Source organism: Ostrea edulis, chromosome 10 (assembly GCF_947568905.1).
Source record: "Ostrea edulis chromosome 10, xbOstEdul1.1, whole genome shotgun sequence".
NCBI lineage: Eukaryota > Metazoa > Mollusca > Bivalvia > Ostreida > Ostreidae > Ostrea > Ostrea edulis.
This window is the reverse complement of record NC_079173.1, coordinates 34,192,309-34,220,169: the sequence shown is the minus strand read 5'-3', so window position 1 is coordinate 34,220,169 and position 27,861 is coordinate 34,192,309. Positions and strand designations below refer to the sequence as shown.

General features: G+C 33.9%; 2 protein-coding genes and 1 long non-coding RNA gene across 6 annotated transcripts in view; 2 read left to right on the top strand and 1 right to left on the bottom strand.

The window, feature by feature from the left end:
- LOC125665877 (uncharacterized) overlaps positions 1-14,735 on the top strand; it is a 50,388-nt gene extending 35,653 nt beyond the window's left edge. The window contains exons 9-13 of one of the 3 annotated variants that reach the window (XM_048898835.2): positions 7,045-7,101; positions 8,943-9,062; positions 11,475-11,552; positions 11,720-11,800; positions 14,587-14,735. In XM_048898835.2, coding sequence (XP_048754792.2) covers positions 7,045-7,101; positions 8,943-9,062; positions 11,475-11,552; positions 11,720-11,800; positions 14,587-14,654 — 404 coding nt within the window. In that variant the 3' untranslated portion in view covers positions 14,655-14,735. Of the gene's footprint in view, positions 1-7,044; positions 7,111-8,942; positions 9,063-11,474; positions 11,553-11,719; positions 11,801-14,586 lie in introns of all 3 variants that reach the window. The other 2 variants (XM_048898834.2, XM_048898836.2) reach the window with 2 other exon arrangements.
- On the bottom strand, positions 112-18,546 carry LOC130050756 (uncharacterized). The gene is made up of 2 exons (XR_008799010.1): positions 18,436-18,546; positions 112-2,384 (listed from the first exon to the last, which is right to left on the bottom strand). It is a non-coding gene; the product is annotated as an uncharacterized LOC130050756 (long non-coding RNA).
- Positions 18,547-24,774: 6,228 nt separating this feature from the next.
- LOC125665875 (vitamin D3 hydroxylase-associated protein-like) overlaps positions 24,775-27,861 on the top strand; it is a 52,069-nt gene continuing 48,982 nt past the window's right edge. For both annotated transcript variants that reach the window (XM_056151115.1, XM_056151116.1), the window contains exon 1: positions 24,775-24,992. The gene's annotated coding sequence lies outside the window, so the exon portion shown is untranslated. The remainder of the gene's footprint in view (positions 24,993-27,861) is intronic.

Sequence of the window (27,861 nt, the reverse complement as noted above, 5' to 3'; positions counted from 1 at the left end):
TGAAACAACGGTAAGCATTTGTCCCACCGCGTCTAGATGAAAATATATTTTGCGTCTCACCATACGTAGAGTACAAGAAAGTGAAACATCTATGATATAACAACTCGAAAATTGCATGTTTCATGTATTTACTCAAAATTCTAGACAGTTTTACACGTTGTCAATGGTCATGAAAAATATCAAACTATCACCTTTATAATGGCAGGATGACTACATATGTAAAAGTTTTAAAATGATATTTTATCAATAAATGTAAAGTACATGTATACATGCTGATTGAAAAGTGAACATATCTCTGGCAATCAGAAAACACGAGAGGCCCATGGGCCACATCGCTCACCTGAGTCACCTAAAGATTTTTTTCTATATATATTCACATGTAAAACTTTGATCCCTATTGTGGCCCCAACCTACTCCCGGGGACCATTATTTTTACTTAAATCTGCACTATGTCAGGAAGCTTTCATGTAAACAAACTTTTCTGGCCCAATGATTTTCAGAAGAAAATTTTTAATGATTTTCCCTATATATTTGTATGTAATATTTCGATCCCCTACTTTAGCCCCATCTTACCCCTGGGGATCATGATTTTTACAAATTTCAATCTGCACTATGTCAGAAATCTTTCGTGCAAATGTAAACTTCTTTGGCCCAATGGTTCTGAAGGAGAAATTTTTTAAAATATTTTTTCTATTTATTAGTTATGTAAAACTTTGATCATCTATTGTGGCCCCATCCTAGCCCCAAGGGTCATGAGTTTAACAAACTTGAATCTTCATTATGTCAGGAAGCTTTCATGTTAACCTCAGCTTTTCTGGCTCAATGGTTCTTGAGTAGAAGATTTTTAAAGATTTTCCCAATATATTTGAAACAGATTTGATACCCTATTGTCGCCTCAACTTACCCCCGAGGGCCATTATTTTAACAAATTTGAATCTGCATTATGTCAGAAAGCTTTCATGTAAATGTCCGCTTTCCTGGCCCAGCAGTTTTTGAGAAGAAGATTTTTAAGATTCTCCCTATACATTTCTATGTAAAGCTTTGATCCCCTATTGTGGCCCCATCCTACCCGCGGGGGCCATGATTTTAACAAACGTAAATATGCACTATGTCAGGAAGCTTTCATGTAAATTTCAGCTCTTCTGGTTCAGTGGTTCTTGAGAAGAAGATTTTTAAATGACCCCACCCTATTTTTGCATTTTATCCCTTTTGAAGGGGGTATGGTCCTTCATTTGAACAAACGTGAAAGTCCTTCACCCAAGGATGCTTTTGGCTAAGTTTAGTTATAATTGGCCAAGTGGTTCGGGAGAACAAGTCGAAAATGTAAAAAGTTTACAGACGACGTACAACAGGTGATCAGAAAAGTTCACTTGAGCTTTCAGCTCAGGTGAGCTAATAATACTGTACTTGTTTTGCCACGGAATCTCTGGCAATCAGAAAACATAATACTGTACATGTTGTGCCACGGAAGACTGTTGCTACATCTAGAGTTACGAAGTTACGTTTGCATGTTTATGCACTCACTTTTGTATGCACATTTTGTGAAGCCTTGCCCATCCTCAGCATACTGAAGCCGAGCGGTTTCTATATCACTGATTCAATTTTCTTTGTTGATGCCTCCAATCACTAAAGGATGATAAGAGGATGGAGTGAAGTCGTTAAAATAAAATGTCCTTAATTTGAACTATTCTTTTTCGTCCACTTCTAAGATGATTTAGCGGTTTCATCTCCACGTCCTCAGTCCACAGCTGGAATATCAATTGTCATCCACTTGAACGGGAGTAACATGTGTCTTGTGATCCTTTTGTCTGCTTGTTTAGACAGATTTATGTTGCTCTCTTTGGATGCTCTGTAATCGATCACGAATGTTACAATTGTTTTTGTGATTGTCATTAGTTTGAAACGCATCATTACACGTCAAACACCCTCGTTCTAATTTCGATGGAAATTCTTGTGTTGGGTTTGGAACTGTGACCTGTGCTAGGGTTTTGGTAGGATAGTTGAATTTGGAAAGAGATGTCTGGGCTTTTGTTTTCGGATGGCGTGTTCTAGGGTCCAGTAATTTGCAGTTCTCTTGTAGAAGAGGTATCATCAGAATCCGATGTAGACGCCAACCCGACTTCTAGAGCACAGCCAAACATTGCCTCATATGGTGACATTACAAGAACTGAATTCCAATGCTCCATTTGATCACCTCTCATCCAGCTTACTAACGTGTCGTGGTCATCATTTCATCTTTCGACACTACCTTGAGATTGTGGGTGGCGTATTTTTTTCGAAATTCTGGCCGTGGTTCTTTTGATTGTAGTAAATCATTTGCGTACAATCTATACCATTAGCATCTCTAGAATGTGCGGTGCACCTAGCTGAAGAACTGTAGCTCTCTGAAAAAAAGTATTGTGACGGAACAGAAAGCTACAAATCCACCCCTTATAAAAGCCTTCGATTTATGGCGCACAAAAAACTGCGCACGGTTGAGGCCTGATATCGTTGTATTCTTGTGTTGTTGTCTCATAGATTTAATATAACAAAATTCCTAACATATTTTCCTCCTATACTTCAGTCCAAACATACCTTCAAATATTCCTTAAAGCCGTATACGACCCGAAAACTCACAGCGTTTGATGATTTCGTTCATTGACGTAGCCATGGTAGGTATCCAATCAATTCGAATCCCGTTTCATTTCCATACTCGCACAATAACGTCTAGATGTGAACTAATATCCCCACAAATATTTTAGCTAAATATTTCAAATAACATATCATCCCAGTTCCTTTAAATAGTAATTATTCAGATTGATAATCTCACGGCTATGCGACTGTCATAGGTACATGTAATGCGTTTCATTAGTCTGGTCCGGTCTCCCATCCCTGCCACAGACCATAATGGGCTTTTGTAGCATTTTCATTAATCAAGAGCTTATTTTACCTTCAGAAGAACTATATATTTTAATTTCTATTAATCATTCGTGTTGATAATAAATGAAGACCAAATACATAACGAACTATGTGAATAAATACCAAAAGCAACAGGGTTCGAATTGACCGGCTACCTAACATGGCTACGTCAACAAACGAAATCATTTGAAGCTGTGAGTTTTCGAGTCGTATGAAGAATAAAATATTAAGAATAGTGCGAACACGAATCCTTGGACATACTCATACAGTATCAGAAGTGGGATCAGGTGCCTAGGAGGAGTAAATATCCCCTGTCAATCGGCCACACCCGACATGATCCCAATATCATGATCAGTTAAACGAAGTAATCCGTAGTCAAAATCAGTGTGAAAAAAAGCTGCCAAACAATTAGTATGAAACACGTCAGACAGCATTTGACCAGACAGGTTGTATTGGTCAATTAGATCATTATAACGAGTATAGAATTTGTGAAATGCTGACCTTAAATGAGACTGTTGAAACCCCAGTAACATCACCTATTTGTCAGTAGCCCTTTTCTATTTAAAACCTGATCATATGCAGAACAATCTCATAGGTATCGAATCAATTGAGAGACATAAATACCATATACAGATGATAATGGAATATTGCTACATAAATATGAGGAAATTGACGACGGGGAAGCTTAAGTCGTTCCATATGTAATAAAGTTAAGCTATCAGTTTGTCGTTGACATCTACAATACAATGTCGCAAGGTCCAACCAAGATGAAACAAATTGTTGGTCTGGGTTCTTACTCAAATTTTATTGTGTAAGAAAAAAAGTATAAGTAAAACACAAAATCTCACAACACATAAATTTAGACAATGAACATTTACATTACATTAACAACACATAGAACACAATATTTTAGGTGACGCTACCAATGAAATTAATTACTTATCAATAGAATAAATTCATACAAGTAGGGGTAAATATTACCAGGACTCCAGTAATATGATATAAAATGAAGTTTATATTTCTCAACGTCTCTTGGGTGACCACGAAGGTTGCATTTCAGTAATATCGCATGGGGTGCATGAAAGCGGCGGGAACTTGTCTTTTTATATGAGTGAGGTTAGTATGAATATTAATTACTCGATTGTCGTTTAGTTGAAAGGTGAACATACACCACGTGACTAAACAAACTCACAATCACTCAGTCATATCATCTTACATTCTCTTATTCGATTCGCTTTGCGCGCCAATAGTATTTAAAAATAGTGCTCGCTGCAACACACTTATAAATAACAACTGTGACACAATATCTAAGTGTGAAGCAAATGTGTAAGACTGGTGTTCAATACAATATCTAAGTGTGAAACAGATGTGTAAGACTGATGTTCAACACAATATCTAAGTGTGTAACAAATGTGTAAGACTGATGTTCAATACAATATCTAAGTGTGTAACAAATGTGTAAGACTGATGTTCAATACAATATCTAAGTGTGTAACAAATGTGTAAGACTGATGTTCAATACAATATCTAAGTGTGTAACAAATGTGTAAGACTGATGTTCAATACAATATCTAAGTGTGAAACAGATGTGTAAGACTGATGTTCAATACAATATCTAAGTGTGAAGCAGATGTGTAAGACTGATGTTCAATACAATATCTAAGTGTGTAACAAATGTGTAAGACTGATGTTCAATACAATATCTAAGTGTGTAACAGATGTGTAAGACTGATGTTCAATACAATATCTAAGTGTGAAACAGATGTGTAAGACTGATGTTCAATACAATATCTAAGTGTGAAACAGATGTGTAAGACTGATGTTCAATACAATATCTAAGTGTGAAACAGATGTGTAAGACTGATGTTCAATACAATATATAAGCGTGAAACAGATGTGTAAGACTGATGTTCAATACAATATCTAAGTGTGAAACAGATGTGTAAGACTGATGTTCAATACAATATCTAAGTGTGAAACATATGTGTAAGACTGATGTTCAACACAATATCTAAGTGTGAAACAGATGTGTAAGACTGATGTTCAATACAATATCTAAGTGTGAAACAGATGTGTAAGACTGATGTTCAATACAATATCTAAGTGTGAAACAGATGTGTAAGACTGATGTTCAACACAATATCTAAGTGTGAAACAGATGTGTAAGACTGATGTTCAATACAATATCTAAGTGTGAAACAGATGTGTAAGACTGATCTAAGTGTGAAACAGATGTGTAAGACTGATGTTCAATACAATATCTAAGTGTGAAGCAGATGTGTAAGACTGATGTTCAATACAATATCTAAGTGTGAAACAGATGTGTAAGACTGGTGTTCAATACAATATCTAAGTGTGAAACAGATGTATAAGACTGATGTTCAATACAATATCTAAGTGTGAAACAGATGTGTAAGACTGATGTTCAATACAATATCTAAGTGTGAAACAGATGTGTAAGACTGGTGTTCAATACAATATCTAAGTGTGAAACAGATGTGTAAGACTGGTGTTCAATACAATATCTAAGTGTGAAACAGATGTGTAAGACTGATGTTCAATACAATATCTAAGTGTGAAACAGATGTATAAGACTGATGTTCAATACAATATCTAAGTGTGAAACAGATGTGTAAGACTGGTGTTCAATACAATATCTAAGTGTGAAACAGATGTATAAGACTGATGTTCAATACAACATCTAAGTGTGAAACAGATGTGTAAGACTGATGTTCAATACAATATCTAAGTGTGAAACAGATGTGTAAGACTGATGTTCAATACAATATCTAAGTGTGAAACAGATGTGTAAGACTGATGTTCAATACAATATCTAAGTATGAAGCAGATGTGTAAGACTGATGTTCAATACAATATCTAAGTGTGAAACAGATGTGTAAGACTGGTATTCAATACAATATCTAAGTGTGAAACAGATGTATAAGACTGATGTTCAATACAATATCTAAGTGTGAAGCAGATGTGTAAGACTGATGTTCAATACAATATCTAAGTGTGAAACAGATGTGTAAGACTGATGTTCAATACAATATCTAAGTGTGAAACAGATGTGTAAGACTGGTGTTCAATACAATATCTAAGTGTGAAACAGATGTATAAGACTGATGTTCAATACAATATCTAAGTGTGAAGCAGATGTGTAAGACTGATGTTCAATACAATATCTAAGTGTGAAACAGATGTATAAGACTGGTGTTCAATACAATATCTAAGTGTGAAACAGATGTGTAAGACTGGTGTTCAATACAATATCTAAGTGTGAAACAAATGTGTAAGACTGATGTTCAATACAATATCTAAGTGTGAAACAGATGTGTAAGACTGATCTAAGTGTGAAACAGATGTGTAAGACTGATGTTCAATACCAATACAATATATAAGCGTGAAACAGATGTGTAAGACTGGTGTTCAACACAATATCTAAGTGTGAAACAGATGTGTAAGACTGATGTTCAATACAATATCTAAGTGTGAAACAGATGTGTAAGACTGGTGTTCAATACAATATCTAAGTGTGAAACAGATGTGTAAGACTGATGTTCAATACAATATCTAAGTGTGAAACAGATGTGTAAGACTGATGTTCAATACAATATCTAAGTGTGAAACAGATGTGTAAGACTGGTGTTCAATACAATATCTAAGTGTGTAACAGATGTGTAAGACTGGTGTTCAATACAATATCTAAGTGTGAAACAGATGTGTAAGACTGATGTTCAATACAATATCTAAGTGTGAAGCAGATGTGTAAGACTGGTGTTCAATACAATATCTAAGTGTGAAACAGATGTGTAAGACTGATGTTCAACACAATATCTAAGTGTGAAACAGATGTGTAAGACTGATGTTCAATACAATATCTAAGTGTGAAACAGATGTGTAAGACTGATGTTCAATACAATATCTAAGTGTGAAACAGATGTGTAAGACTCTATGGTGTTTTTAGTTCTTGAAATACAGAAATGTTTCTAGTGACGATGATTTAGTCACGTGATATTTTAACTGTCCTGTCTTGAATTTTTAGAATCTTCTCCATGTGAACGAGATTGTGATGAGACCTTTTGCAACAAAATGTAACACATTACCCAATATGCACTAGTGGGAATTTTTTTTGTCTCTCTGCAGGACTCTCTACAACGCAAGGAACAACAGAAGCTACCAAATCACTTGAAACTACAGAAAGTGAACAAGGTTTTGTTTTAGCATAAAACAGTGATTCATAGGGTAAAATATTACCTTGAAGAAGAGTAATCCTACACACTGAAAATATATAATGGTACCGAGTGTTTCAAAATAACTGTCACATATTGTTCAATCAAATTCAAATTTAGCATGGTTATTCTCATAGTTAAAGATTATTATTTCTATTTCGTATCATTTTTGAAATATTTTTTAAAGAGCATAAAACACAAATTTCTGATATCCAAACAAGCATCATTCTACCATCGCGTTAGTCATTTACTCCAAAGAAAGCCGATTCTTCAAATTCAAACAATCGGCGACCATGCTTCTCTTAAAATCTTTCTAATTTCCCGCTTAATGCTACTCTTCAGCCCCACTAATGAAAACCGAACTGGGATGTGTACTTCATATTTTGAGTAACCCAAACAAAACAAGAAGTAATATCAAAGGAAAACCTTTCCTGGAGCTGTTTATATAACCATTCTCACATGTCTGTAGATACGGTCTTTTGTCTTTTAGTTTGAAGCTGTGTTGTTATTTATTCATCGTCAAATTTGCAACCTGTAGTAATTTACACTCACTATAAATTTCTTTGTTGCAAACTCAACTCTAATTGGCTAAAACTTTGATTTCATTTACACCATATTTGACGTCCTAATATAAAACAGAACAAAACAATCCTGTGCTCTATAGTAATGTTGTACTCTTAGAAATAAAACCTGTCAAACGAAATACAGTACAAATCAGGGCGTTGTGGAGTTTTAGAGATATTGTGAAATAGAGTACAAATCAGGGCGTTGTGGAATTTTAAAGATATTGTGAAATGTGACAGTTTTGAAACAACTTCGAATTCTAGGCATCTAAATCAGTTCTTAAAATACCTAGTTTGCTAGCAACACAATGCTCTTAACAGTACACAGGCTGATTGAGCTTAAGTTTTATCTAGATCTCTGTTACATACACTTTTAACATTCTGCTTTACACATTTTAACTTATTCCTAATGTAACCGAGCAGCAAGGAATAAGTCGTGATTCGGCTTTTAATGTTGAATTATTTGTGAAGACTTAATGTATAAGGATTGACCTATAAGCGAAACAAACAACAATTGTATTAGACAAAACGTACAAGTTCATAATTTAGATAAACTGTTGACAATAAGCTACCAATAATACAGCATACATTTATAATAGAAAAATATGTTTTGTAAGAAATGGAACTTACAAAGAAGTTCTGAAAATATACTTTAACTGCAAAAATACAATGAAGTACGTTGCAATTAAGAATAAGAGTCATACACAAAATATTGTAGTAAAACTAGACCTAAGTAAAAAATGATTCTTACGTACCACAAGATGCACCAGATAGAAGCTGGACACATCTTCAAAGTAAAAATGTACACGGCTCTGTTTTACACAGTTTGAACGGTAACATGTAGTTAAAGGTGAATCATGACTATTGGGTAATACTTAATGACAAATGAAATTAAGCGTTACAAAAATATCAACTCAATCCAATGCGCATAAGAAAATCAACTCAATCCGATGTGCAGTAGAAGTCCTAGTCAATCCGAAATGTACTAAATTTTTCAAAAATATAATCAAACGAAAAATGAATAAATACATAAGAAATAAATAAGAATAGATTTGTACTACCACACTAATAATATTCTGCATCATTCCCAAGAGAATAAATACAACTATGGTTTGTTCTCGTCTTTATACGGCACCACGTGACACCCTACATATCCAACAAAAATAGAAAACACTATAAAATTATTGACTTGTGATTCTGGAATTTTAGGGAAGTTTCATAACATTTTCTTCAATGTTATCTCTCTTAGCTCATACCTGTCGTGATATTCTCCCCAGAGAGGACTGTCAACAAATCCTTAGAGATGACACGAAAGCTTGCTCTAAAAGTATCATGCAGATGGAATGTAAACAATTCTGCATGTTGTGCGGTTGGTTGAATTTTTCATTATCTATATCATATATGTAGATAGCATGATGATATATACATAAATTATATTCATTACATAAAATTGTCATGGTGGCATTATAAAAAGAGATGTCATGCATGTACACTAATACAGCAGTTTCAAAATAAGAGCTCTTCTGTGTAGGAGGTATATTTAGTAGAAGTTTGAGTGCCTAAGTGGGACATAATGAACCTACAGTCAATGAGGAATACGATAAAATGTATTAAACGCAGCTTCTCTTTAAATATGTAAATGTAGGAAATACAAATTACTATCGAAAGAAATGTTTTATTAAAGTAGAAACATAAAAGCAATGTAATATTTGAAAGTAATATCCTGGATATGATACCTACGACCAACGAAATTAGGTGATGTAATAAGAATTTCATGTATATTTAATTACTCCCTGAATACTTATCACTTACTTAGTTTGTGTATCAGTTAAATTCAGGTGATGAAACAGCATATGAGAAAAATACTAAGTACATTTACGTATGCTGTGATGAATATTCGTCCCACTCCCGCATGTAAACAAGGTGTTTCGCGTCTTACTATGTACGAGAGTTCTTCAAAGGAAATAACTCGAACGTATCACGAAACCGGCGTATGGTTTGAGTAACTGACTGTAAAGAGTTGTAATTCATCATTATTGCTAGGATTCTTAATAACCTTTGCTTGTGATTAACAGTCTATCTGAATTCTACAAATACAAGTTTTCCTAATATTATCCCGTTTTTATGCAGATTTAGTAGTAATAAATTCGATAACTTACACTGATGCTGTTTGAGGAAGATACATTCAGGTTTTCAAAATGATTATATATAGCACAGATTGATTATATATAGTACAGAATGATTATGTATAGTACAATTATGTATAGTACAGAATGATTATATATAGTACAGAATGATTATGTATAGTATAGAATGATTAGATATAATACAGAATGATTATATATAGTACAGAATGATTATGTATAGTGCAGAATGATTATATATAGTACAGAATGATTATTTATAGTACAGAATGATTATGTATAATACAGAATGATTATATATAGTACAGAATGATTATGTATAGTATAGAATGATTATGTGTAGTACAGAATGATTATGTATAGTACAGAATGATTATATATGGTACAGAATGATTATGTGTAGTACAGAATGATTATGTATAGTACAGAATGATTATATATAGTACAGAATGATTATGTGTAGTACAGAATGATTATATATAGTACAGAATGATTATATATAGTACAGAATGATTATATATAGTACAGAATGATTATGTATAGTACAGAATATTATATATAGTACAGAATGATTATGTGTAGTACAGAATGATTATATATAGTACAGAATGATTATATATAGTACAGAATGATTATGTATAGTACAGAATATTATATATAGTACAGAATGATTATGTGTAGTACAGAATGATTATATATAGTACAGAATGATTATGTATAGTATAGAATGATTATGTGTAGTACAGAATGATTATGTATAGTACAGAATGATTATATATGGTACAGAATGATTATGTGTAGTACAGAATGATTATGTATAGTACAGAATGATTATATATAGTACAGAATGATTATATATAGTACAGAATGATTATATATAGTACAGAATGATTATGTGTAGTACAGAATATTATATATAGTACAGAATGATTATGTGTAGTACAGAATGATTATATATAGTACAGAATGATTATATATAGTACAGAATGATTATGTATAGTACAGAATATTATATATAGTACAGAATGATTATGTGTAGTACAGAATGATTATATATGGTACAGAATGATTATGTATAGTACAGAATGATTATGTATAGTATAGAATGATTATGTATAGTACAGAATGATTATGTATAGTACAGAATGATTATATATGGTACAGAATGATTATGTGTAGTACAGAATGATTATGTATAGTACAATCCTACTATCAGCTCAGTTAATAAATGCAAAAAATTGATATTCATAATTAGATAAAAATTGATTTCCCTTCCTTGCAATATCATCAGCAGTTGCAAATTCAATTTAATGATAAATTCGATGAATTAAAATTAACCGTGGGAAATCTGAACAATAATAAATTCCATAAATTAGAATTAACCGTGTGAAATCTGAACAATGATAAATTCCATGAATTAGAATTAACCAGATATTTAAGCATTTTAACAATAATAAATTCTATAAATTAGAATTAATCATGTGAAATCTGAACAATAGACGTAATTTGTTTTTCATATTCTGTTTGTATTCATATAAGTCGGGATTTGACTCTTTCTCATTTATGTTATATAAAAACCAATTGCAACATTTACAGTGTATGTAACTAGTGAGAATTTTTTTTCTATATCTATCTAGGACCCTCTACAACGCAGAGATTAACGGACTTGACTACGGAAACTACCACGTCACTAGAAACTTCAGAGAGTGAACAAGGTTCTGATTTACTAGAAAACTATGGTTCATTGGTCGGAAATCTTACCTTGGGACCGTCATTGTTGTGTTTTGATTAACGATTTTAAGCATAAGCAATCTTGTATTTAAGCATTTCTTTCCAATTCGAATATATGAAATGTTTTGCAATTAGCTATTATGTTTTACAGGGCATGCTTCTCATAAACCAAAAACAACGACCGCCACGGAAACACCTAGTCAACACGTTTCCTTCTACAATCCTACAATTCGTAAGATGCGATTTTACATATCATAAAATCCTGGATTCTCAGGAATTGCGTGCGTACTCCCCCTAGGCACTTGATCCTACCTCTGCTGTGTTCAGGAGTCCGTGTTTGCCCAACTCATAATTTTTGTATTCTCTATAGGAGTCCTGAGATTGATCGCCGTTCGATATACATGTATTTACCTTTTCATAAAGCGGTCCCGCCCATTGCAGACTTTTCTTTAATATGGGATTTCCCCACCATCTAGTACATCTTTTATCTTACGATAATTTGTACTTTTCACTCGAGATATCCCAATCATTTTTCTTGGGCCCAACTTTTCTAAATAAAATCAAAGGACTGCTTGTTTAAAGGGCTTGTTTAAAGGACTGCTTGTTTAAAGGACTGTGCTTGTTTAAAGAACTGCTTGTTTAAAGGACTGTGGTTGGTTAAAGGACTGTGCTTGTTTAAAGGACTGTGCTTGCTTAAAGGATTGCTTGTTTAAGGGACTGTGCTTGTTTAAAGGACTGTGCTTGTTTAAAGGATTGCTTGTTTAAGGGACTGTGCTTGTTTAAAGGACTGTGCTTGTTTAAAGGACCGTGCTTGTTCAAAGGATTGCTTGTTTAAAGGACTGTGCTTGTTTAAAGGACTGTGGGGAAAACAATTGAGACTGAACAGAGAGCTACAGGTCCGCCCCTTATAAAATCTTCGATTTACAGCGCAGTCATTTTTGCGCATGATTCTGACGTCATATCTCTGTATATTTTGATAAATGGCTACAATTCATCAAACTGATACATCCTTATGTGATGTAAATGAATCATAAAGCAGATATGTTCCCAGGAACCACTGCATGGGGTATCACTTGTCAACATGATATGTGAACATCGTCGTGTAGTGTAAGTTTCTCTTCCTTCAGACCATGATCCCTGGACTCATGGAGTGTGGGTCCACGAAATTCTATTAAAATCTTCTTAAAGGACACATCGCATGTTTCTAAACTTTTTAATTTTTTCAGCAAAATTAATTCATCTCATATCTACAACTACTTTACATGTGTTTTAAATGAAAAAGTTTGCTTAGTTTTCGAGTTTGAAAGCGATGAAATTCAAATCTTGCGATATGTATATTTTCTTTGACATTTTACGCGCCATTATCTGTGACGTCATATGAGACCTCGAGCGAGAAGATTTGAAAACAGCTGTTAACCATTTCATAAGCAGATTAGATTTAATTGACAAAAAACCCAACTATTACATTAACGGCTTATAAATAACATTGCATTAGGGTGTTTTGTGCCGTTTAAGGGTGTACTTGCTGTCAGTATAGAGGATTTAGACTGTTTATTTTGTCAATTTTCGAAGGAAGGTATGAGGGGGAAAGACGTGCATATTTTTTGTGGGCACAACGACTTTGCCATAAAAAATCCCAGTAGCATTTGTCTCTGTTTTTTCTTCAAAAAAGCACTTGGAGAAAGACGTAGATAAACTGCGAGAAAATGGTTTTATTGCCAAACTCCGCTTTTTTCGAAGTTTTAAAAAAGGTTTATCATGTGTACATTAAAAAAAGTACCTTTTTAATGTACACACGATACACCTTTTTTAAAACCTCTTAAAAAGCGGAGTTCATTGGTGGATTTTATTTATATAATCTATACTTCAATTTATTATTTGGGAACAAATAATACAAAACTTCAATATCTGACAACTGAGCTCCTGTGGTTGAGACAGCGATCCCATGTAAACATTATTTACTCACAAATGCAGATTTCATACTCGCTTTCCTCGCTACATTTGGGTCGCTATTTGTATGCACTGGTGGCTAAAAGATATAAGACTTGGAATTTGTCAACATCGAAATAAATGTTATCCATGGTAAATAAATGACCCTTAAAGTATCTAACACTACTTTTACCATAACTTGATCGACGAAGGTACGTCGCATATGACGTCACTGTATCACGTGAATATCTAACTAATTAACTAGGCTTTTTGAAATCGGGGCTTAGATTTAAGTCCTTAAATTAGAATTAACCACATATTTAAGCATTTGAACAATAATAAATTCGATAAATTAGAATTAACCAGATACAAATTTATAACGTGTCGTGTGATTGGTCCGCGAATAATCCCGAGGCCCTTCGGATGATCCCGAGACTAAGCGATGTCTTTGCGAACCAATCACACGGCGCGTACAACAAATTCGTAATCTGTGGCCTCCTTTTGGGCTGCCAGTGGAAGAGATGAAGCCCTGTCCGATCAATGCACGCAAGATTGTGTCAAATAAAAGAGATCAGAGTATGACATCTCCCCGACCTGATTCCTTAGGTAACGCTGTACTTACTTGGGAAATGTGCCCTGAAACGGGGACCCCCTGTTTGTTTACAAATTTTTGTTTCTTACCTTGTGTATTTTATTATACCGGTAGAAGGCCAATCTCTAAAGCTTACAAAAAGCGTGAAACGATTACATGAATCGAAAGAGGGATGAGATAGACTGGGAATTCATACATTTCAGAGAAATTATTGCACCAAAAAATTATGAAAAGGGGGGGGGGGGTAGTAATATCCATACTTCAGGTGCCTGTGATTCTAAACTTCGATACGCACATGTGTAACTCCTCGCTGGTATCTGTCAACTCCATGCAGGTCATCCAAGAAATAACGTGAAAACACCTGTAAATTTCACTATCTAGAGCATGTAAATGTCAAACGTTATATTTCTAATAATGGGAGTCTCTGTTAAATTTTGCTATGTTCATATGTTGACATATTTTGATATTTTCATGTTATTGACGTTTTCGTCTTTCAGACACTACCCATAAGCAGGTGACAACTAAACGCCCAGAGAACCATATTGGTGTGGTTGTTGTCGGTTGATAGACAAATACACGGTTTTCTACAAGGAAAACATCATGTTTAACCCTAAACTATACACGCTATAAAGATCTCTATCCTGTGTGGTATTGTTTTGATATTAGTCATGTTTACCATAAATTGTACATACGAACTTTCAGATGATTTTGGTGTTGATGCGGTAATACAATGGTATTATTTGATAAGTAGCTTTGTAAGACGAGTTCTGATTGGTTAATAAATCGGATGTAACATAACATTTTAGGGAGATCGTGACAGCCTTTATATATAAAATGCTTACTACATGTAATTGTTTCCAAAGTTGTAGTCAATCTAACCTCCATACTCAGACCTTATTCCGCAATGGAAAAAAAGAAGAAAAATAAGCTGATTTACCCAATAGGGCGGGGGTCTGTGGGGCCTAGGCGGCCTCCAGAAACTCTGGGGTAAATGGTGCAAAATCATGCATTCTAAACATTTCCTGGCACTTCTTTTTCACTTTCAAATTGTCTACTTCTTTAACAAAACTTTTGTTACATATAATATTTAAGCATCACACGATCTCCCTAAGGTGTTATGTACACCAGCAAAGGGGTAAATGGGGGTAGGGGTGGAGGTTGTGAAAAGTACGTAAATGATCAAGTGCTAGACCCCCCCCCCCCTCCTCCTCCTTTCACAAATTCCTGGATCCCCCTATGCAATACCATTAATAATAATCTTTTTTTTTATTTGTTTGTTGTTTTACGTCCAAATCTTAAGCGATATTACATGTGTAACAAGAGCAACGCCAACGTGGCATAATACGCCCGTAGATTTTGCTCAAGGAAAACATATTTTAGTGGGATTCATATTTTAATGAAGTTAGCACTGTCCTCTGTGAGCTAATTCATTATTATGATTGTAGAAATGGATATCAAGATATAAAGAGGGATAGCCTTAGAATGCGCTACTTCATAAGTATGCTAACGGTTCGGTTTGTATCCTGCCCACAAGGTTTTCCTAATAAGTGATACTACGACCTTGACCTTTGACCTTGAAAAACAATAGGCACCTTCCTCTCATCATGATGATCAAATATACCAAGTTATAATATCCTGGAGCTTACGGTTCGGTTTGTATCCTGCCCACAAGGTTTTCCTAAAAAGTGATACTACGACCTTGACCTTTGACATCTGACCTTGAAAAACAATAGGCATCTTTCTCTCATCATGATGATCAAATATACCAAGTTATAATATCCTGGAGCTTACGGTTCGGTTTGTATCCTGCCCACAAAGTTTTCCTAATAAGTGATACTACGACCTTGACCTCTGACCTTGAAAAACAATAGGCATCTTCCTCTCATCATGGTGATCAAATACCAAGTTATAATATCCTGGAGCTTACGGTTCGGTTTGTATCCTGTCCACAAGGTTTTCCTAATAAGTGATACTACGACCTTGACCTTTGACCTTGAAAACAATAGGCATATTCCTCTCATCATGGTGATCAAATGTACCAAGTTGTAAAGTCCTAGGGCTTATGGTTCAGTCTGTATCCTGCCCACAAGGTCCGGACAGACGGACGACGCCATACCATAATGCGGGAGTCCCGTCTTCGACGGGCGTATAAAAATGGGTAAAATAATTTTAGGATATATGTCAAGTGTGAATGGGTGTATGGAGCGCCAAATTAACATAAACTCAAATAATTGATGATATCTTCAAATAATATTTGAAGATATCATCAATTCATTTGATGCACGCAACAATTCAATTAAAAGATCTCTTCAAATAATTAATGATATCTTCAATTCTGAATTATTGCGCGCATTAATTGAATTGATGATAGCATTAATTCTTCAGATGAATTGATGCACGCTTTAAATGAATTAATGATCGCTTCAAATGAATTAATGATATCAACATTTGAATTGAAGAGAGTGATAATTGATATAATGCGCGCATTAAATTAATTGATGAGAGCAATAATTGAATTGATGCGCGCACTAATTCATTTGATGAGGGCATCAAATCTATTATTGCTCTCATTAATTCAATTGATGTGCGTATCAATTGAATTGAAGAGAGCAATAATTAAATCAATTATTATTCTCATTAATTCAATTGATGCGCCCGTTAATTCAGAAGAGAGCAATAATTGAATTGATGATATCTTTTTAGTTCTTTCCATCAGTCTATACGCAAAATCTTTAAACCTTGTCTATAACGTAGGCATTGCGCTTTCATATCTCACATATACATGTACATGTGAATATGTTCCTCTTGAGAAGACGTTTCTTTTCGTTGACCTCATGACCTTATAGTTTGGTTGGTTGACTGTTTCTTAGGCCGTACCAATGATGGTTCTTTCACGATCAAACGTGGTACCACCGTTTGTAAGGTCATATCCGAAAGGTCCGCGATTCTCACTTCTATAAGTGCCGAGCGTTTACGTCATTTGACGCGGCCATCGCGAGGTTCAAGCTCACGACTGGAGCGCCAAATTAACATAAACTCAAATAATTGAAGATATCTTCAATTATTTGAAGATATCATCAATTCATTTGATGCGCGCATTCAAATAATTAATGATATCTTCAATTCTGAATTATTGCACTCATTACTTGAATTGATGATAGCATAATTATTCAGCTGAATTGATGCGAGCTTTAATTGATTAATGATATCTTCAAATGAATTAATGATATCAACATTTGAATTGATGTGCGCTACAATTCAATTGATGAGAGCAATAATTGATTTAATGCGCGCATTAATTCAATCATTGCTCTCTTCAATTGAATTAATGATATCTTTAATTCATTTGAAGAGAGCAATAATTCTTTTAGAGAGAGCAACTATATAATTAAAAATATTTTCAATTCAACATATTCACAATTGAATTAATGATATATTTAATTGAATTGTTGCTCTCTTTAAAAGAATTGATGCGCGCAATAATTCCTTATACAAAACCATTGTTAATGATTTAAAGATATCTTCAATTGAATTAAAGAGATCATCAAATTATTTATACCAAGCTCTAAATTAATTATTGTGAGCAATATTTCTACTAAATTGATGCTCTCATCAAATGAATTGAAGAGGGCAATAATTGAATTAATGCGCGCATCAAATCTATTATTGCGCTCATTAATTGAATTAATGCACGCATCAATTCAATTGAAGAGAGCAATAATTGAATTAATGCGCGCATTAAATCATTCAACTGATGCGCGCATTAATTCAATTGATGAGAGCAATAATCGAATTGAAGCGCGCATTAATTCATTTGATGAGAGCAATATTTGATTTAATGCGCGCATTAATTCAATTAAAGAGAGCAATAATTGAATTGATGATATCTTCAAATAATTGAAGATAGCTTTAATTATTTTAGTTTATGTTAATTTGGCGCTACACGACCGCCCGGTTACGAAGGAAACGTAGAGACCGATCTACAACGACTTTAGAGCTTGGCCACATGGAGACATCGTAATCTCAACGAGATTCGTCGAGACTGGATATCACAGACCAGTGTCACACGAAGTGATTCGGGAAATCTTGCCTGAATTTCTGCCGCATGTTGCCATTAGAATGTGCTAAACTGAATTTCTTTAGCATATAAATTTGGCCTAGTAAAATCAAGAAAAATAAAATAGAAGATGACACACTTTTACCTATCGAAGTCATTTGGGGGCAACACCCTCTCTTCAAATATACAAACGAAATGGCGCCAAAACGTCACATAGTAGAATAATACGCTCCCGAATTTACCTGGATCGATCACTATTTCTTAGCCAAAACTTCAAAATTTTACTTACATTTGTCAATATTTTGATATGAGCACATTCAAGGTGATGGATGATATTTGCGTGTGTTAAACGAAATACTTCGATTAATAATAAAAAGGGTCTTTCATCAATCGCCTTCCCTGTGCACATGGTGAAATTATAAAATCTGACATTTCCGGAAAAAATTACGCATCACATGTACACACATTTAATACTAAGATTACATATATGCGCGACAAATCATAAATTAAGGCGTATGTTACCTCTTTGTGTAGTACAAATATGATATAAAGAAATATAATAACATTTTTATTAATTTATGTTACCATTATACATGTACATGTAATTCGGATTTTTAATTTCATTCGGTGTTTTTATCTAAAACGATAGTGACATAGTCGACTGTAAAATTATCGCTTGTTACATGAACTACACTCATTTGAAATTGTTTGTAATGCGACAAGGATAATAATTCTCGACGAACAAAAGTTATATTTATAGCAATAGCACGTAAAAGGTCTTCTAGATAAGTAACTAAGTGGGTGAACAGTCTCAATCACATATACAGTGTGTGGAATGGCAGTTCAGTCGATTGAGGTCGTGGCCAGACTAGGATGAACGAGGTAAAGGACTGAGTTGGAACCAATAGAAATCGATCATATTTCAATAGATAATCTTAAAATGAAGTTTGATAAATCAATATGAACAGCATTGTTTTTGGTGTATTCCCATACTAATGTTTACATGCTCCACGTGATCGTTTACATGTGGCCTTTACGTTACGAAAGGGAGTATATACTGGGAAAAGGCATACAAATATCGTACTGTAATAAAATCAACAATATCAATCCCTATCTTTCATACTTAGTTATAGACATCTTAAAATATTCGAAGTTGTAATATAGCATACATGTACATGTCTGCTACTAATATTCTACATAGGCCTAATAAAATTGATACTTTCTTAATAAGATTTAACAAATACATGTACGTATAAAATTAAAGATTGCTTTTGGAACCATATGATTTATAATTACAGTGTACATGTATAAATGCAATCATTATTTTCAAAAATCAATTTTATCTTATCTTATTAAGTTTTACTAACAAGGGGTTATTGTACCAAAACTAATAGAAACTATTATTAACAGTTGCAAGATGGGAACTAAATCGCTGTAAAATTGTAAGAATGACGTCACGAATCTGGCTAGATTGTGATTTGAATCGCTGCGAAGTTGGGTTCTTTTTTACGTCACAATGCACTGTGCTTTAGGCACTATTTACCTTTTCGGCTAAGAGTGCTAAAAAGTCAGCTGAAATGTATCAACAACAAAAAGTGTACACACTATATTCATTGCACACACTATTCATCCACACAGGTATTAATTCAACATATATCATTAAAATAGAAACTGTCAAACACGGACAAAAATCAATTTTGTCTTAGCTCTTGATTAATAGAAAAGTCAATTGAAAAGGAAACCTAACCCGTAGAAAGGATAAAGGAATAAATCAATTTCAGGAAAAACAACTATAATGATAACAACTTAGTAAAGTTTAGTCCAATTTCAATGATAATTGCATAACTGATGTTATACAAGAGGATGAAAGGTCAGGTTAACCCATCACATAGGAAGAAATAATAATTCATAAATGATTAAGAGAAACAAGGGTTTTAACCATCCGAAACCTTCATCTTAAAGCTTTTAAAGTAAGGGAGAAATATTTTTACAAGTCACACCACAGGTGTTCGGATTTACACGATGCTTTTCCGGAATTCCTCGACTTTAAGCTTGCCTTTTATTTCGCTGAGCATGGCGAATTTCGGCGTTATCAACCATAACAAAACCATATTTCAGGCTCGAAAATCTTCTCTTTTAAAATATGTCCGTCAATATTTTCTTATTACTTACTTTTCATTGTAGGAACGAATGATTAAAACGGAAATGAGTTTTGTCGGTTTTACCAGAACGTACTCTATTGTGTTTTGGAGATGAATATTGTTTCCATTCTTTTTCTTATTCAAAAAGCTATGTATATATATATATATATATATATATATATATATATATATATATATTAAAAAAATATGAAAAGAAAACACAGAAATCCTCCGTAAAGCTTTAGCGCTTTCATTACATCTTCAGAAGCTTTACAAAAATGTATACATAGCAGTATCATAGTAACAGTGATTATGACGTCAAAGTAAGCGAAACGTTATATATATATATATATATATATATATATATATATATATATATATATGCCTATATACACTGTAGCTATTTGCAATTTAAAAAAAAAAAGTTTCAAATGTTCTAATATTTAAAATGATTTACATTTACATGTATATTTTTGACTACAGAGACCATAAAAACTTGTAAGTACGTTTTCTATTTACACTTCGTTGATGAAAATTTTTAGCAATGATAAAATGTATTAGTAATAACATTTTTCTTCCCCGGGGCCTTCTGAAATACAAATAATATACACATAGCGATACGTACAACCAAAGATAAACATATAAAGATAGATTCCGTGATTATATACAATGTATTACAAAGTTGTATTTAAGACAAGTATGGAAGGCATATTCATGGTATAGAATAGGTACATGTAATGCACGAGGGAATAAAAGAAAATGCATCCATATATATTCAAATACATACACATGTATTTAAAAATAACGACAGCTAATTATATATGTTTCTATATTTCTTCTAAAAACAGTAAGAGACAGTCTGATTACAATCACACCTCTTACTTCGCTGCCTGGGAGCGACTGTCCGTATATCGAGTGAAGTGAGAGGTTTGAGTTTAATCAGACTGAGTAAGAGACGGTGATCATTCTATATCTAACGGTGTCTCATTAGATACATCTACGCCTGAGTATTGAAGAGCGTTTTGAAACAAAATTGTTCGATGGTAAACAAAAATTATAATTTAATTCGGGATGCATGGAATAGGAATCATGAGTTTGAAAAAAAAATCTCGTAGATATTCAGAGCTCATACCATTAAGAGTTTTGTACAATAGAATACAATTAATTACTTTACATTTAACCATCCTTAGTCTAACTTTTCAAACAAGGATTTCGATGGCTGTGGTCATGATTGATTTAAATACACGTTATTTTTAGATAGTTTTTGATTATGATATTTCTATAATGTTATTGAAAAGAATTTTTGTATGTGTGTATTAACAAACTCTTAAAAATTATCAAAAGGATTTTAATTAACAAGGCATATTGAACTATTTTTTTTTATATATATATATAAGAATTGAGAAAACAGATAGAAGACTTGCACTCGCAAAACATGCCAACTTTGCTACTTCATATCACAAAAAATATACGTAATACATGGATATAATTACTATATATAGAAAGTACACACCCTATTAGGGCCTAAAATTACCAACATCTGAAAATAGACCAAAATTGACCCTTAGTGTACCTTCTACAATACAAGATATGTTTATGAAGCACCGATGTCCACGTATGGCTGCAATTGAAATTTTTCAAAAGTAGGTAAAACCCCAAGGTCAAGGGATCAAATACTTTGTTACACACACAAAAGGTTTGGTCACAAGGAATACACATGTGAAATATGAAGGGTGTTGCTATTTTAAAAAGGGAACGGAAGACGGAGCGAAACGGAAAATAGTATGTGCAATAATGTTATGAGGAGGTCAGCATTTTGTAAAATGAAAAGGCTTATCATGAACAAGGGAAGCAGAAATTACAGAGAGAGCGGGAAGTAACCCATCGAATCCACCGTTTTCATATACTTCATACTAATACATATGTATTTCAAAACCATTAACTTACCATGAAAAATAAAAGTAATAAGCAAGCGCCTGGCTTTGTCCTTTTCTGCCCTCCCTTTTTCCCAGCTCAGCTTTGTCGTCTTTGCCCCCCCCCCCCCCCCCCCCCCCCCCCCCCCCTTTGTGAAGTATGTTGTTTCACAAATAAAGAAAAAAATGAGATAAACATACTGAAAAAGACTTGAATTATGATTTAACCCCTATTCCCTATTTCATATCCAATGAAGAAAAATACCCCCACCCCACCCCCAGGAAAACAACATTGTAAACGATAAAATGGTTTTTTAAAACAATTTTACCCAAACATAGCCTTATTAAATCACCTTGCTTTTATTCGAACTAAATATTTTGAAGACAATTGAATGTGAATTTAGTTCTACACCTGGTATAATACACATGTATATATCTCATCAAATTTTAAAGTGAATGAGTCCACTTAATAATATCATGGATTCTTGTTGTTTTATACATACCACATCCCCTGTTGTAGATACACAAATACTCGGTATTACGTGTAAATACATGTACATGTGCGTTAATGATGTTTTGCCGGGGGTGGGGGATGGGGTTGGGGGTGGGTGGGGGATGGGGTTGGGGGGGGGGTGTTGTTTCTAGTCTCTACCCATCTGTAGGTGTCGCTGCTCGTTAACACATCTGTCAATGCCGAACTTTCTAATTTCATCATTCTTGTTAAACGCTTTTTAAATATCTTATACAAACGTTTACTTCGCTGAAAATTTATGATGCAGAATATTAAGATAAAATTGTTTTACCGCTTGTAAACAAATTCCCATTTTTTACCATTATTATTTTTTTTATCAAAATAAAGCACACACCCCCCCCCCCCATGCTTTGTGTTATCTTAGCTACATAATCATTCTAATTCTTAAATTCCGTTCCGGTTTGTTTTTTCGTTTGTCTTCCGTTACGTTTTTCGTTCTGCGTTTTAGCAACACCCGAATATGAAAGCCCTATCACTATCGACCATTCATGATGAGTACCTGTAAAGTGCGAAACGAAATCTACCAAAGCGAAACGAAATCTACCGAAACGAAACCCACCAAAACGAAACCTACCGAACGAAACGAAACAGATTGTATAACCGAACTCTTTTAATCATAATAATTGAAAATGGTATCTTAGGCCCCTGTGAAAGTTACCACATATAAATGAAATTCGCCTCCCCTTTGATGTAGACTTTCGGCTTGACTGATACAAAGTTTTAAAAGTTGGAAAGGGGGGGGGGGGGGTGAGTAAGCACAAAGTACATATTCGAAGTTGATTAAATACCATGTGCAATTAGTTTCGGATCCATAAATTTCAGAACGGAGGGTTACAATTTCAGGTCTAGGGAAACACACTAAACGAGGGGTGGGTCGCCGGCGTTGGATCCGCCTTTGAGTATAGATACATTATTTGAAGAAGCTGGTGTCTGAGAAAGTTGAAAGCAGGAAGAACTCTTAACCCCTTATTTTATCTCTAACTGCTGAGGTATGAGTGCTTTCAATAATGGAAAAACATCAAATAGTATACCATATTATATGAATGCAATTCGGTAAGATATATATACATGTATTATTAAAAATTATTATTGATATGTAATGAGTCTAAAGATAACTCTATACATTTAGGATGTTGCTGAGACGGGGAATTGAAAACGGAACGGAAAACGGAAATGTTTTATGCAATAATATCAGGAGGATGTGAGCATTTTGTAAAATCAAAAGGCTTATGAACAAGGGAAGCAGAAATTACAAAGAGAAAGGGAGGACATACTCAGAATCCACCGTTTGATATACTACATACAAATACACAATATCCACATGTATACATAGATTTGTCTTTAGAGCAAAAAATACTGAAACATGTATTATGCCCAAAGGTGGATCCAACGCCGGCGACCCCACCACTCATTTAGTGTGTTTCCCCAGACCTCTGACCTATCAGACTGTAACCCTCCGTTCTGAAATTTATGGACCTAAACTAATTACACATGGTATTTAATCAACTTAGGATATGTACTTTGTGCTTACTCACCCCTTTTCAACTTTTAAAACTTTGTATCAGTCAAGCCGAAAGCCTACATCAAAGGGTCTCAGGCGAATTTTATTCATATGTGGAAACTTTCACAGGGGCCTAAGATACCGTTTTTAATTATTATAAATAAAAGAGTTCGGTTATACAATCTGTTTCGTTTCGGTGGGTTTCGTTTCGTTTCGGTAGATTTCGTTTCGTTTCGATTTCGTTTCGCACTTTACAGGTACCCCATTCATGAATACGTAATTATGATCATCCTGGTTAAAGTTTTTGCAGACAAAACATGCAGGCAGACCAAAAACTGCATGTTTATGTTCCCAAGTAGATCTCTATTTAGAGAGTTTACGTAAAGAATAATGATAAACAAAAACAAACCAAATCAAAACAAAAAACACTCTGTGAGCACAAAAGTTGATCACAGGCTTGCGAGCAATTTCCGGAATATGCATTGTCGGAGGAGTGAACTCCTGTCTTTATTTTCTACTTTCTTTTCCTCTGCGGAAGTCGTCATGTCAACAGTCAAGTAGTGTAGAAGTGTTCGTGATAATCGATGAATAGAATAGGTTTTATTGGGTTATTAAATCTCTTCGTGCGTGTGCAAATGCACGAAGCGTTAGAAAAGTTTATGTTGATTTCTTTACAAGCCTAGCATACACATCGACACATACATGTACACATGTAACAGTTGGCGGACCTTGTACTTTCACTTTTGGTGGGCTGATGAGGTATGTATCAATTGATTATGTATATTATCACGTGGATAATTTAATACTTAACAGAATCATTTTGTTATCATGTTTGTTTCTGTAAAATTTTAGTAAAACTAGATAAATTGCACATTGTCACCATCGCGTTACGGTGTATTTGGACCCTGAGTCCTCAGGCGTTTTGAAAATACATGTATGTACTGTATATTATATAAACAGATCAAAGGTATGCCGTGTTGATTTCAGTATAGGTATCGTACTTATATCCAAAAGCCCTCTGATCCAAGCACCTGTCAAATGTCTTGTAAATATAATATAGGGTTGGCTAGTTAATATTGAATATCAACCTGTGGTGTGTCCAGGGTCCTGTATTCACCCGACCCTTTATCTAAATTAGTAAAAAAAAAAAATTCACTTGTCCAGAGGAAGGGGATGGGTCATTCCTGGGATTCATCTATTTGTTTGTCATATTAATTTAGTGCTTTTTATATATATATCTAATCTGTGACCATGATATATATATATATATATATATATATATATATATATGTATGTATGTATATTTAGATATTTAGATATATATATAAAAGCACGAAAACCCAACAACACCCTACTTTCTAAGAAGATACAAGGCCAGTGTCTGTGTGTGTAGATATATAATTGAAGTAAATAGTTCTGGTTCACTGTTCATAATAATAATATGCTGAATAGGTAGGCCCTAATTTACTCTAAGTAGTGGTTTTAAAGATGTTGAATCTGTGCAACATTTTTATTCAGGAATAAAATTCAAGGTAATTCAAATATACAAACAATTAACCAATGTGTTTTGAAGTGTGACCATTAAAGCAGTCATTGGTGGAAGTCTATAAAGTTTAGCCATGCATGCATTTTAACATCTTCACAAGTCAAGTATTACCTCGCACTAATGAATCAATGACTCTTGACTTGTGAAGAATTGGCATTTTAACTTTTAACTATCATTTGATGTTGTCTGACACCTTATGGTTGTAAGCATTCAAGTTCAACAACTACGATTTATATGAAATTCTTTCTAATCCCCATCTGTAATTACTGATAAGATTGTTTAAATTTTGAATATTGATAATATATAATAGGGGTGTAACGATATGGCTGAAGCAAATCATGATAGAGCACAATTAATACATCATATAATTTATCTATTGTGCCTTGATCATTGTTCTGAAGTGAGATACTTTTCTAAATGGCAAAGATAAGAGATATATTGTTTTATGAATTATAAACATTTGATAAACTCTGAAAAACAATAATAAACAAAATATTTTTTTAGTAACTTATGGACATTGCACGATGTTTCTAGTTGATATCATTTTCTTTAAAATCATATTTTCATCTCCTTGATATGAAGAGTTGTTGTGTAATGTAGGTTTAGACAGGGTTTGACACTAAGGCACGTCCAACCGACCGAGTCTACTAAATGATAGGTCCGGTCGGGTAAAATGTCGATTTACTAGTCCGACTGGTCGTGTAAAAAAAATAAACAAGAAACTTTACTTTAAACCGTAAGATATTTTGTTCTTAACTAAAAGAAAATAACTGTAAAGAGTTTGCAAGCAATCTTGAACCGTGTGATGGAATAATCTCTATTTTTAGTTCTAATAAATATGTCGCGGTCGGTGTTTCACGACATGTACTCGATGTTAATTTTAAACAGTTTATTTGAATTGACTATAATAAAGTGTTTATCAAGTTAATAAATTACATCGTAAACAGCTATTTATCGGTGTTGACACATGTGCGGGAATGTCTCTATATTTAAATACGACTTCTCGTCCTCAAGGAAAGACGTCCCAGGAGAAAAAAGAAAAGGCTAGGAAGAAACAAAGCAGGGCTTATGAAATATAAATTAAATGAAAAGCCAGTTGAGGTCATTTTATACTAGATAGACTAAAGAATATCCGTGACGGGCAGAATTTAAAGAAACAGAAAACGTGTTTGAAAATCAAATTGAATGACGAGACTTAGATATTTATGAGACAATTAAATACGTTTTGGTTCAAACTTAACATTTGTCATTTAAATGAAGTATTTAAATATGGAGAAACTATCAGTTTTTGTCTGGAAAGTTGGTCAGGGCTAGTGGATATAAAGTCAGGTCTAGTAAAAATCATTTGAAGTAGCCCGACTGGTCTAGTGCTCAAAAAAGTAAATGTCAAACCCTGGTTTAGATTTATAATTGTTATTATACTTTGTGTATCGGTCTGGGTTAAGCTCAGTGGTTAGATAACTATATAGTAATGCAAGAGTCCCGGTGGTTCAATACCGGATTGTTCCAAAGATTTTCCTCCATTATGATTTCTTTGCTACAGTTATACAACTTACTATAATACATAAGAGGTAGAACATTTTTACTTGCAACAATCAGGAACTATGAAAACCGACCAACTGAGAGTTTTAGGCAATTGGTTTTCGTCTGTCGTCGTGCGATGTGCGTTAACAATTGAACATTTTAAACTTCTTCTTAATAACTACCAGTCCGATTCTTTTCAAATTTGATATGAATCATCTTTGGGACAAGGGGGACTAAATTGTAAATTTCAGGACTCCAGCACCCTGGGGCCCTAGGGGTGGGACAAAAACTGTCCAAAATTGACCAATTTTAAAATTTCTTCTCAAGAACCACACACATGTAAGAAAAACTAAATGCATAGTGATGTAAGGCAGGAAGGCCTCTACCAAAATTGTAAATTTCATGATCCCCAGGGTAGAGGTTTTGACCCCAGGGTGGGGCCAAACTTGTTATATAGTGTTTATGTGTAGAACACTTAAATTACATATCTTCTTTAATGCTATTGATACTAAATTGAAAGTAAATAGACATTTAGGAAGAACAGGTAGTCCTTTACCA